The 12,569-nt window shown below is 29.8% G+C and overlaps 1 protein-coding gene across 2 annotated transcripts in view; it reads right to left on the minus strand.

Moving 5' to 3' along the window:
* Nucleotides 1–542: 542 nt before the first annotated feature.
* Nucleotides 543–12,569, minus strand: part of LOC135929174 (tetratricopeptide repeat protein 17-like) — a 33,059-nt gene continuing 21,032 nt past the window's right edge. Inside the window, exons 14-26 of one of the 2 annotated variants that reach the window (XR_010572502.1) lie at nucleotides 12,278–12,358; nucleotides 11,603–11,830; nucleotides 11,313–11,451; nucleotides 10,731–10,804; nucleotides 9,718–9,883; nucleotides 9,044–9,129; nucleotides 8,513–8,585; nucleotides 7,966–8,095; nucleotides 6,400–6,784; nucleotides 5,265–5,438; nucleotides 4,762–4,905; nucleotides 919–1,960; nucleotides 639–770 (exon numbers count right to left, since the gene is read on the minus strand). Coding sequence is in view for 1 of the 2 variants with exons in the window: in XM_065465707.1 (XP_065321779.1) it covers nucleotides 618–770; nucleotides 4,762–4,905; nucleotides 5,265–5,438; nucleotides 6,400–6,784; nucleotides 7,966–8,095; nucleotides 8,513–8,585; nucleotides 9,044–9,129; nucleotides 9,718–9,883; nucleotides 10,731–10,804; nucleotides 11,313–11,451; nucleotides 11,603–11,830; nucleotides 12,278–12,358 (1,833 nt within the window). In the remaining variant the exon portion in view is untranslated. Of the gene's footprint in view, nucleotides 771–918; nucleotides 1,961–4,761; nucleotides 4,906–5,264; nucleotides 5,439–6,399; nucleotides 6,785–7,965; nucleotides 8,096–8,512; nucleotides 8,586–9,043; nucleotides 9,130–9,717; nucleotides 9,884–10,730; nucleotides 10,805–11,312; nucleotides 11,452–11,602; nucleotides 11,831–12,277; nucleotides 12,359–12,569 lie in introns of both variants that reach the window. The other variant, XM_065465707.1, reaches the window with a different exon arrangement.

The raw sequence follows: 12,569 nt of genomic DNA on the forward strand, positions 1-12,569 counted from the left end.
ATAAATTTAAAAAAAGATCCCCAAGGAGCCAAAAAATGATTTACCCGAAATGGTCATAGCTTCGCAACCTGTTAACGTAGAAAAAAAGAAATTGTCGGAAGAGGAAAAGATTGAATGTCAAAAAAGGGTCGACAAAATCATTCAAGAGGCTGTCGATAGGGTATCGCTAAAAAAACCGCCCGTGTATTATTAAATATAACAACGTTTTCTTCGGTTATATTTATAAACTAAAAATCTTATATCATTATTAAACCACGTTTCTAATATTCATGATTTCAATCAAATAAATTCGACGCTTGAAGGACGCCCACATTCATTGTATTTTTCTTTAAAATAATCTTTTTACTTTCTTTCTTTTCTTTTTTCTTCTTAATTACACTCACATGTTTCATTTTTTTCTACAAAACTAATTTTATGGTTTAAGATTTCTTTTATTTGATTTTTTTAAAAGAAATATAATATTTACCTAAAAAAATTTTTTTTTTATGAAAATATAAATTAATACTAATATAAATAATATAAAATTTGTTTATATAAAAATATTGAAAAAAACATAGTTTAAAAGCCTTAATTTGTAATAATTTTTAATTTTTTAAAAATGAAATCATCCCAAAAGTTCATAATTCATCCCTATCTCTGAGCATTTTCAATGAGACCGCTATTCTATCCACGTGGAAACAAAGAATGGTTTGCAATTTGACTCGAGCGGGAGTGAAATCTTGCAACGAAATGGTCGAGGCGTAGTATAAAAGCGCGTTTTCAAAATCGCCCTAAATTTGTTGTGAAAATAAATATGGTTAGGAAACTTTATATATAATAAAATAATATTCGGCCTATTACTTAAACGATTTCTATAAACTCAACATATACATGGCCTGAAATTGGACAATACATTAATATCCATATATCATTATGTACTATGTAAAGCACTCCTCTCAAATTGTTATTTTCGATCTATACGTTAATGATGTTCCTACTGGAACTCTGCATTCAGACCTATTCTTTTCCGGGTCCAACACGAGCCGAACCAATATGAGAATATTTTTTTCTGAAGATCCGTTTTCAAGCCGAATTTTTATATATATATATTGAACTATAGCATTGTCTGAAAGTTAAAGAATAGTTTGTTTTTTTAAAACACATACTTGGAATATATGTTCGTTCTAATCCTCAAAATATATATAAAAAAACAAATATGAGTTTAAGCAATATTTTAGCGCGTTTTTTTTGAAATGTTTGATTTGTTTTTAATAGGAAGTGTATTAGGGCATGTGTAAACTAAGTTGCCCTAGTATTAGGTGACGGAATCCATGAGGGATTTGGAATCTTTCAATTATAAAAATCACTTAATGAAAGGATTTGAATTTGAAAAATATCTGATTTGACCGCTAATGTATATATCCTTCTTCTTCTTCGTTTAATGGCCATTTCCAGGTTTACCCGAATAAGCTAGATTCCCCTATAATATTTGTAAGATTCATTTTCCTCATATCAGCCGCTATCATCTTTACCCACGTAATCTCAGATTTTCCTCGAAGTCTGTTCCTCCTACTTCCATCAAGGCGCATCTCTTTACTCAGTCATCTATATTCCAACATGCATAAAGCCTCTTCCATACTGTGATGCAAATTTAAGAAAATTTTTGCCCAGAACTTATAAAGTATTCTCTTATTTATATACATTTTTCATAAAAATTTTAAAAAAAATGGCGAAATTTTGTCTGAAATTCTAAGGGTAGGCATTATACGTATGCTGGAATGGAATACATTTCCGGTTTTCCAATTTCTATACTCGAATATTTTCCCCCCATAATGTTATTCGACCAACTATTCATGATAATAATCGAAGGTATATTAATTCTAATATACAAAAATCTATATCATGAACGGATTTTAAAAAAATCGATCAGCTGTTAAATCGTGTATCGGATGCCACTATAAATGCGACCTAGGAAACGCGCCTAAATGTTTTTTTGAAAATAAAAATATCACATTTATTTTCAAAATTTAAACTTGTTTAATATTTTAAATTATATTTAAAAAAATTTACTATCCCTTTCTTGAAAAAAAGTTATAGTGAGAAGCGTTCCCAAAGTTCTACAAATTTAAGGGGGTAATTTTTTTTTAAATTAATTGCTTATAACTTCATGAGTTCCGTTATTTCTCATGTGCAATTTCTTTGTTTGGCTATTTAAGTTAGAAACTAAAGCAAAGCAAGTCGTTTCTTAGTGGTATTTTACATGCGTCTCCGCAGGACAATGTTCTTAGAATTGCCCTGGCTATTTGAGTTAAAAACTAAAGCAAGTCGTTTCTTAGTGGTATTTTACATGCGTCTCCGCAGGACAATGTTCTTAGAATTGCCCTGGCTATTTGAGTTAAAAACTAAAGCAAGTCGTTTCTTAGTGGTATTTTACATGCGTAACCTCAAGACAATGTTCTTGTTGTAATATTCAAATAAGAAAAATGAACAAAAAATATTCACTATTCAGATTAAATAAAGTTCAAGATTTTAAGTTTGTTGTTTAAACACTATGTAAATGAATAGTATAGAAAAGTATATATAATCGGGAATATTTTACTTTTATGATGATTATAATTATTATGCGAACTTAATTTTTAATTTTAATTTATATTAATTTTATTTTGTTTATGTTTTCACTTTATATTTAAGTATTTAATAAAGATTTAGTATCATATTTTAGTTCTAACTTTTCTTTATTTGACAATGGTTCTAATCTCCCAATCCTAAATTATACCAACTGTGACAATGATATTGGAGAGTGGAGATGCCAGGGCAATTACAACAATTCAGTCTAATTAACTCTGAAAAAAAATTCTAAATAAAGGGGGAAGGAGATGTATGAAATGACTATCGACACTAAGACAAAGAATGAGAACAATAAAACAATGGTATCAATATTAATGGTCGTAATTCGGAAAAGAATAAAATTTGTCGTTTAGCTAAAAAGAAGTCGTCACAAGAGATCGTTATAGGTGCAAGTGATCGTTTTATATAATATTAGGTTGTAGATTAACCAAAAATCTTCACAAAGAGAAACGGTTTTTCGTCATTAGAAATTTTATGCCGCAATCGAGCTCACGTATAGAGATCGAATTTTTATTTGAGATCAAAAGATAAAAGAAATATTTATCGTATAAGAGATCTTAAGTTGATATAGTGACAAGCGACTAGATAAAACAAGTGGTCAATACCAGGATGCAATGGTTAATCGTTGATCAATTATCGCCAATTGCTTATCAAAACTTTAGTAAAGGATACAAAATCGATGATCTTAAAAACAAGAATTCGGGAAAACAATCGTTAATCGTAGATCAAGCATCGCACATCGTTGACCGAGATAAAGCAATGATCATTAGTTACAAGAGAACGTTAGAAACAAGCAAAAGACCAAGTTAATTTATCAGGAGAATTTAAGACGTAGTATCGATAATCGTTGATTAGAAATCGTGTATCGTTTAAAGGCATGCGTTAATCTAGTTGTCAGCGCTAAGAGCTCATCAATAACAGACTAAGACAAGAAACAAAATCTATCGGTGATGTAAGTGAGCGAAGGAAATAAAACAGTAATGGGATACATGCACGAATATTGGTATTTCGCAGAATGTGGGGTCTAATCTAAGTGGAAGGGTGTTGTAATATTCAAATAAGAAAAATGAATAAAAAAGATTTATTATTCAGATTAAAAAGTCTGTTGTTTAAACACTATGTAAATGAATAGTATAGAAAAGTGTATATAATCGGAAATATTTTACTTGTATGATGATTATAGTTATTATTTTGCGAACTTAATATTTTATTTTTCTTTTGTTTATGTTTTCACTTTATATTTAAGTATTTAATAAAGATTTAGTATCATATTTTAGTTCTAACTTTTCTTTATTTGACAGCTCTTAGAGATGCCCTTCTTTGTCAAAAAAAAACGTTGCTCATAGTTCTTAGCGAGAGCCAATCCTATTTTGGGGATTTATCTAGTATTGATTAGATTAAATGGAAGATTTGTCTAAAATTATTCCCCACAGTTTTTATTTCTGAGAGGTTCAATTTTAAAGAAGTTTATGACTGATTCATTAACACGTTTAAGGACCTTTAAATTAGTATGGCTCATAATTGTATCATTTTCTCTCCTGCACAGGTTTTATTATTATCATATCAGAGCATTTGATATTTTGTTTCGCTAGTCATCACGAATAAAGACTGCTCTCAATGTTTTATGATCAGATAGGTTAATGGTGCAAGCAACCTAAACACTAAAGCCACCTGTGTATTTTAGATTAAAAATCAAGTTGAGAGGAATGCTTGTCACGAATCCTCGCCGTAAGTTAGTCTAAATGCTTCAGGGCATCCATATTGGAAGGGCAGCAATAACGGAAAATAAAAAATCTTGGTAAACAATGACCATAATTTTATTGGGGAAAGAAAAAAAAGGTTTCTAATTTAGTTTGATTTCACGAGAATTCCAAACAAGATAAATCTGTTTCAGAAAAAAAAGAAGCGATCCCATAAAGAATATAGACGCGGGTGGCATTTTTTATTGTTATTGCTATTTCCCAACTGAATGTTCTGAGACATTGAGTGTTCTGAGGGATTCAGCGGGCGGATATAAAGGTCATATATAAAAATCACGGATCCATAAAATAATAGAAATGATTTATCATCAATCAAAAATTTAAAGATCAACCCTATATGTAATCGTAAATTCTATTTTTCAAAAAAAAAATAAAATCAAATTATTATTAAAACTTGCGCTGCTAGCATATTAGCCATAGTAAAATGGGAAATGATAGCCTTGGGCGAATATAGCAAAGCCTTTTTGATAGCGAATATAGCTAAAGAGTAATTTTGGGTTTTGTGGCACAAGTTAGCCAAACTAACCAATGAGGAAGCCTTTTTATGATTAAAATAAAAGATATTGCAATATTTTTTTCAAAATGATCAAATATCAATAATGATTCATGGACCAGTTGTCTATAAATCATCATTAAATATATAATTATAAGGCACTAATGTTAAAATTACACTTTAATTATCTAAAATTAGGTTATTTATAGTTATATTTTTAGTTAAGCAAAAAATTAAATCTAAATTGTATACCAAAAACAAAAAATTATTATTTAAAAAAAAATCTAAAATAGCATTTAATATATTTCAAAAAAATATATATTTAAAACCCAAAATATCCAGAATAAAAAACAAATAAAAATGGTTAAAATAAAAAACAAATAATGATTAATAAAAAAACAGACTTTAAATTTATCAGGAGCAGCAGATAAAGAAAGGTATAGGCATGCGAGGGCTTGGGATGTGTTGCCGTTAGCTCTCCAGTACAAAGAGGTTAAAGCGGGTACGACCCAAGACGTTGTTGGTTGGTCAATAGAGAGACCTCTTTTCAATACCTCCATTATGGCTTTATTCGTAAACTTTGTATTATTTGATCACGTGGAATGTAAAATAAGAAAATTAGCATATCGCCATTTTATGTGTTTTGATTTTTACCAATTAATTAACTCTAAAGTGCTAAAAATGCTTTCAAATCACGTGATTTATAAAAAATTATTTATTCTTTTCCAAAAAAGCATAAAAATTTACGTACATTTTGACAAAGAATTTTGGGGACATATTTATAACGTCCCAAATAATTTAAAATAATCCTATTTAAAAAAAAGACCACTGGTACAAGGGTACCATCGTGATATAAAGGGTCTTAAAATATGTATGTCGAGTTCCGTAAAATTGTTCGACTAAGGTATCTAATCATGATTTTATGTATAATAAACTATAGCAAAGAAGAAAATATTTTTTGTATCAAATAAGCGGGTCGAAAAACCAAAAAATGTTCACCCCTTTTTCAGTATTTAGCAATGACATATAACACCTTAGCCTGACAATGCATTCATTAAAGGTGTACTTCAACGAAAAACAGCTGGGTACGCCATTTTGATCATATCATTACTAAAAAAATTTATACGAGAGGCCAATTCATTCCCAATCGAGATAATAAGGAAGCAAGTTATCGATTTAATAGTAGTTTTTAACATGAGAATAATTACTATATTCGTTAGAAAAATGGCGGGTCCAGCTGATTTGCATTCAACGATGCTTTCAAAAGCTTTATTACGAAGGCATCGTCAGTCTAGGTAAAATTATGTGCCATTGGTATTAAGCTTTGTTAACGCGATTTTAAAAACTTTATGTTCCATAGATCTTATTATCGCTACCAATTAATTCCCTTTCCACTATATAAAATGTTGCATTTGTAAATATGCGAGAGTTTGGGATAATGGTTTTTAAACTATTAACGATGATATAAAAATGTAACCTTTGATTACTCCCCAATTTATTATAATATATGAATTTTTACTATATTTAAAAAAAAAAAACCTTTTCCTTCTCCGAATCAGAAAGTAATGACTCATCCGTGACGCTGTCAGCGTCGGCCAAGGCTCTGGTCAGTTTTGCGGAAATTACTTTTTTGAGAATCGGAATCAAACCGGTCTCCGAGTTTAGCGATCTCATTTGGACTAGCGAGCCTTTCTCGTTGTTAGACGCCGCTAGCATTTCTTTACGGCGGGCTTCTCTAACGAGCGCGTTTAAAATATGGAGCAAATCTGTTTCTCCCCCATTTTGTGAAGCTCTATGGTGCTTATTGAAATGCGCCTTCGAGAGGTGGCAGATGGGCTCCGCATTCAAATGCGAAGGAGGATGCGGAGAGTCCATTTTGATAAATTTGACGCACTCGTCTACCAAATTTTGAGAGATAGATGAACTTATGGATGGTAACGAAAAAATTTTTAATTTATTTATATAAAAAATGCTATTACATCATTAAAATATTCTTTCAATTGTCATACAATTTATCTTGATAGACTGGAATCGATTTGATAGTCACTTTCAGTCATCTCATTCCTAAATGATAGGATGCCCGAGCACGCCATAAAAAATATCTGATGGTAATTAATAGGTTTAATAATACCGGCTATCAAAAGATTAAACTCTCGATGCCTACTTTATGAACAAGAACTAAAACTAAGATGAGATATAAATTGGCCTTCTTATCAATTTTTTTGATCCAAGACCAAAAAAATTTTTTTTTTAAGCCCAGAATTGGCCCATATTTAATCGTAATTAGTTTTTTAAAAAAATTTAAAAACCCAGGTCCGGCTATAAAATACAATATTAGGCCCATACCCGTCTTATAATTCTGCCAGAAACGGAACTAATAATCTCTACTACACCTGTTTTCCTTTGCTAACAGTACATAGAGGTACCGTTCTCTATAATAAAACGGGTAGGTAATCTTTATATGGAAGCACGTTTCAAATCTTTCGAGGGCGATATAATTTTCACGCAATTTCAAGGCGGATTGAATTAATGAATTTATTTCTTTCACATATTATGCGAATATTAACACTCATATTTTATTTTATTCAACTTAACTTTTACTTAAAATCGCCCATCATTTCCTGATGGAAAGAGAAAAATGTTAGAAATGATTACATGACAACTTTTATCAGATTATCATAGCTAATTATTTTTTTTATTAATTAAACGTCGAATACTTTATAATATTTTATTAATTAAACGTCGAATACTTTATAATATTTTATTAATCACCATTTAATTTGTAATTTATTTGACCAATTGAAAATTATCTATCAGTATAATATTTTTTAATTGAATATCTACTATTCACGGAAATTTGAATTCGCTATATAAGAAATGAAAACTTGTATGTAAATTATTACAATTAACTTATGATTGTGACATTTATATTTAAATCAGAAATATTTATAAAATAATTCAAATTAAATCCGATACAAGGTTTTTTTTTAACCACTCTATTGAAAACAATAAAAACTTAATTTTTTAAATCCCTGCAAAATTTGCAAAATTACAAAAAGTGGAGATAGAATATTCTAATTCTTAGGCGACTTATTGAATACTCACTCGATCAGTTCTTGGGGTATGGAAAGCCAAGTGCTCGGGACATTGGAAAAATCGATAGCTATCGCATTAAGGCAATCATCATTCTCCAAACCAATATCGTATTTGGGTATGTTGTAATGAAGAAACGGATCTTATCAATGAAAAATGTTTATAAATGCACGATATTATTTTGATGATTAAAATCAAGAATCAATAAATGGAATTAAAAATCATTTGAGCCTATAAGTTAGTTCCCCTTCTATTTTACAGACATGAATTGATATAACTGACAGAAATGTTTGGACATCTATTTCCCAAATTTCGATGCTTACATAATATTATTTTGGCTAATATCTTAATGAAAAATCGATTCAAAAATAGGGCTTTTTAACATTATGTTTATAATTTGTACAAGTAACCCGTTGAACAATCAACGTTTCATTGCCATCGTTACAAGATCCTATTTAAAATTTTTATCTTATAATGTTAATCGTAAAGGATAACTGAGGTTTTCATTTTAAGTAAAAAATATTTTAAAAAAATAGACATTTGAAATATTATAAAATACTTAATATTTCGACATCTTTCGGTTTGAGCACAATGGGTAATGTTTCGTCCAATAATCTTTGGTGAATAGGATCCTAAATTTTTTTTTTTTAGGAGAGGTAGAAAAAAAATACAATTACGTGCAGGATTAGACAGTATCTCCGATATAAAAATAAGTATCTATGTTCGAGTATAATTTGAGTACTTTTTGGCCAAACCATGTCGAAAATTAAGGCACAGGGAAAGCGAAATATATTTTAAAAAATGGGGTAAAAAAAAACTAAAAAGGCAATATTATCGGTAAAATGCGAATAAAACAATTTTTTTTTATATTACTAACGTGAAAAAGCTTTCATTTCACTTTCGCATTAATAAGAATCAAGGTTTAGAAGCTGAACTAAAACGGGCTCTGATTCCTTCTGAAAAAAATTTTAGAAAGTATTTTCCAGTTCTTAAATTTGACTCGGGTTCTGAGGGTTCCTGTTCCTTGTTCGAAACTTCTGATGAAGAATATAAATTTAACTCAAATATATATAATAATATAGAATAAAACGTTAGTGTCAGAAGGTAGATCGAACAACTTTTCGGCCACTGGCAGTATTGGTACAAAATCTTCTTTAGATTTAACACGATTTTTATCTGTTTTCGTAATTTTTTTTTAAAAAAAAAACATTTGTAAGTAATAGTAAACGCGTTATGTTTAAGCGGTGCGTTATTTACAAAATCAAGCAAATAAATCAGTATAATTTATAAATATGGATCTTTATGATGATAACGCCCGATGAATATTGAAAAACAGATGTTGCAACGCGTATTTCAAAAATTATTAACGCTATAAAGAATCAGCCGTGATTTCGATAGCGTTAAATAACGCGATGCTTGAAGTATAACGAGTTTACTGTAAATGAGACCTATATGTAAAATAACAATAAGAAAGATGTTTCCCATCAAATAGAACAATTTCATAATTAGATATAAATTAGAATATTTGGACCTAAATTAATACCACTTTTTTTTAGGATGTCACAATATGTAAAATGATATCATCTCTAGACCAATATAGCAGAAACATTCTTCATATATAAATTTGATAGGAATAATATTTAAAAAAATCTCCGCCATCTTGATAAAAAGGGTAACATAAAATTCTTATTTCTTATTTGAGATTTTAAAATTTCGGTCTAGATAGGACTTTATAATAAAAAAGCAATCATTCAAAAAAAAAACCTTCGTCAACGTTGTTAAAGTGGTGAGTATTCATGTTAACATTTTCATCGGCACTCTCCTCGGTCAGGTTGAAACTTTCGAAAGTTTCGAAATTGAGCATGCGGTCATCGTAATCAAAATAATCGCTGTATTCGCCATTTTCGAGCGATTCGTCGTAAATTGTTTCCTTATTTTTCCCCATCGATGTTTTTTTTAAAATTAATGTTTGATATCATATGGGATGATATTCTTTGATTGCAAACAAATATTTTACTACTAATACCATACATTTCGAGACAGAACAACGATTATATTTTCAGCTAATTTACACACAAAAATTTTTTTTAATTTCGACAAATTATTATCCCTTTATTTCGGAATATAAAACATGAAAATTAAGCGTGAAAACATGCCTAGAAAATGGCTTCGAAAAAAAACGCTCTGTTCTGGAAATGGCCCAAAAAATATTTTTAATGATTCTGTGTATATATTGGAATCGAGAATTATTCCCGCCCCACTGATGATGCATTCATTAAAAGTGTACATCAATGAAAACAGCTGTGGACGCAATTTTGATTTACCAATATCATTATTAAAAATTGTAAACGAGAGGCCAATTTATTCCTATGTCTCCCACAACCTTTATTAAAGAATTGCCTGACCATTGAGATAATAAGGAGGTAAGTTATTCGATTCAATAGTAGTTTTTAACACGAGAATAATTACTATACGTGTCACCAAAATGGCGGGTCCAGCTGATTGGAATTCAATGACGTTTTCAAATGCATCGTCAGTCTAGGCATTATTATATGTCATTGCCCCGCCCACTTTTTTTTCGAAATTACAACTAGTCGCAACCGAAGAACAACTTATGTAAAGAAGTTTTAAAAAAATATTTTTAAATAAATTTCTGTACATTTACGTTTCTCGAAAGTGTTCGATTTTTATAAAATTATATTATAAAATATTTGAAATCAAGCGAAAATAGATTTCATTTAGATAGAATGATGGCATAAATATATATTTATATATACGTTTAATGTATGTGATTGTTCCAAATCTTTGTACTGATCAGGGAAAGCTAATCTACAGCCTACCAGCTCGAATCCTATTAATTGTAGAAAGTAATTGATTAAGAATAATTAGGTTCTAAAAAAAATAATGTATAAATCATGATACACAAATATAGATAGATATGAGGGTTTTCGACCTAGTTTAGGCTTCAAAATTATCGAAAATATTTTCTTGAACATTGTGCAAACATGGAACCAAACAGGGCCTATTTTTGAACAACCAAATCAAATCCGGGGTATTTTGGGACCGGGCGGATTAAAATTTTGAATTCCGAACTAGTTCCCAAAGCCCTTTAATGGGATATATTTTTGCAGATTAAGCTTAACCTTGTCTACAAGTAAATTGTATCTTTATAATACAGAGTTAGCTTATCAAAAAAAATAAACTTATTTAAAAGTGCAGAATCAGTTTTTCCGGCCCGAGCCTGCCCGCAAACCGACACTTTCCAGCGCTCGGCTGACGGGTGGGCCTCGCAGGACTCTGATATGCACACGGACTTTATATAAAAGATTAGTATAGATAGACATTTTTGTTTACAAGACCTATGAGGGCTTCTTTGTTGATGGAATGAGGAGAATTGAGGGGAGCGTCTAAAAATAATGTTTCTTGGTAGTAATGGGAAGCTGCCGTCATATTGCCCGTTAGGTAAGTCAGATGGGCCATCAACATGGTCACCTTCGTCTAAATCATTTTATTATTTATTTATCGTTTTAAAATTAAATCCAAAAATTGATTAATTAGATTAGGTGCTTAAATTAATAAATAGTGTTGGGTATATTTCAGATATGCTCCTGATTTGCAATCATGTAATATATATATAAATAAAACTTACGTCATACTTATCTAAGGTAGATGCCTCTTTAAGGAGAGTTAGACTATGATTATAAGCCCTAAGATTTTTGGCTAGTAATGCGGCCATATTGAATAACGGAACTATCCTGTATTTTAGAGGAGAGTAGTAGAAAGATCTGTGGAGGCATTCTAGTGATTGGCTAACATTGCCCATGATTCTCCAATACAAAGCTGCTAGGTTGTAAAGAGACCAATCCTTTTCGTTTCCCTATAGTAAATGTGTGTTTTTTAAAAAAAAGTGCCATTTAAAATATCAGCATGTTGCTCGTATTATTATAATTATTTGATATTAATATAAAATCATAAAAAACACACAACCTACCAAACGATTTTTATATTGTTTATTTAAATTAAATACTACACCTCCCAAAGTAAATATATATTACCGTCCATTTTCTTATTTTTAAAACAAAAACTGCCAGAATAACTTTTTGACTATTGCTCAATTTTACGAGTGTATATCGGAGAAAATAGGTGAAAAAGTTAGCCCATTTATAAATGGATTGACTAAAATTTTAATATTATAATTAAAAAATAATAAAACAATTAAAGAGGGGGGGAGATAAATTCAAGCTAACAAATATTTAAAGTTAGTTTTAAATAAATAAATTAAAATTGTTATGCCCAATTTAGATTCTAATAATTGATAAAATACCATTTTCAAAGCGGTCAATATACGTTGCCCCACTTCCTCTTCGTTGAGTTCATAATCTGTATCGATGTAACTGAGTAGATCCTATAAAAATGGCTAAATCATTATCGTTACATGTGACCTAAGAGCCATTTTAAAAATCGAATCTGATATGGTCATCGAGGAGTAAGATTCAAATTTTTATTAAATTAATACCTTATTTAAATAGAGGTAAAATTTATGATATCGTATCATGATCTTTTTTAAATTACAAATATAATAAAGGATGATTATTTTTTATATCAATTTCAACTTT

This window comes from Gordionus sp. m RMFG-2023, chromosome 4 (genome assembly GCF_954871325.1).
Source record: "Gordionus sp. m RMFG-2023 chromosome 4, tfGorSpeb1-WG-v2, whole genome shotgun sequence".
Classification (NCBI taxonomy): Eukaryota; Metazoa; Nematomorpha; class Gordioida; order Chordodea; family Parachordodidae; genus Gordionus; species Gordionus sp. m RMFG-2023.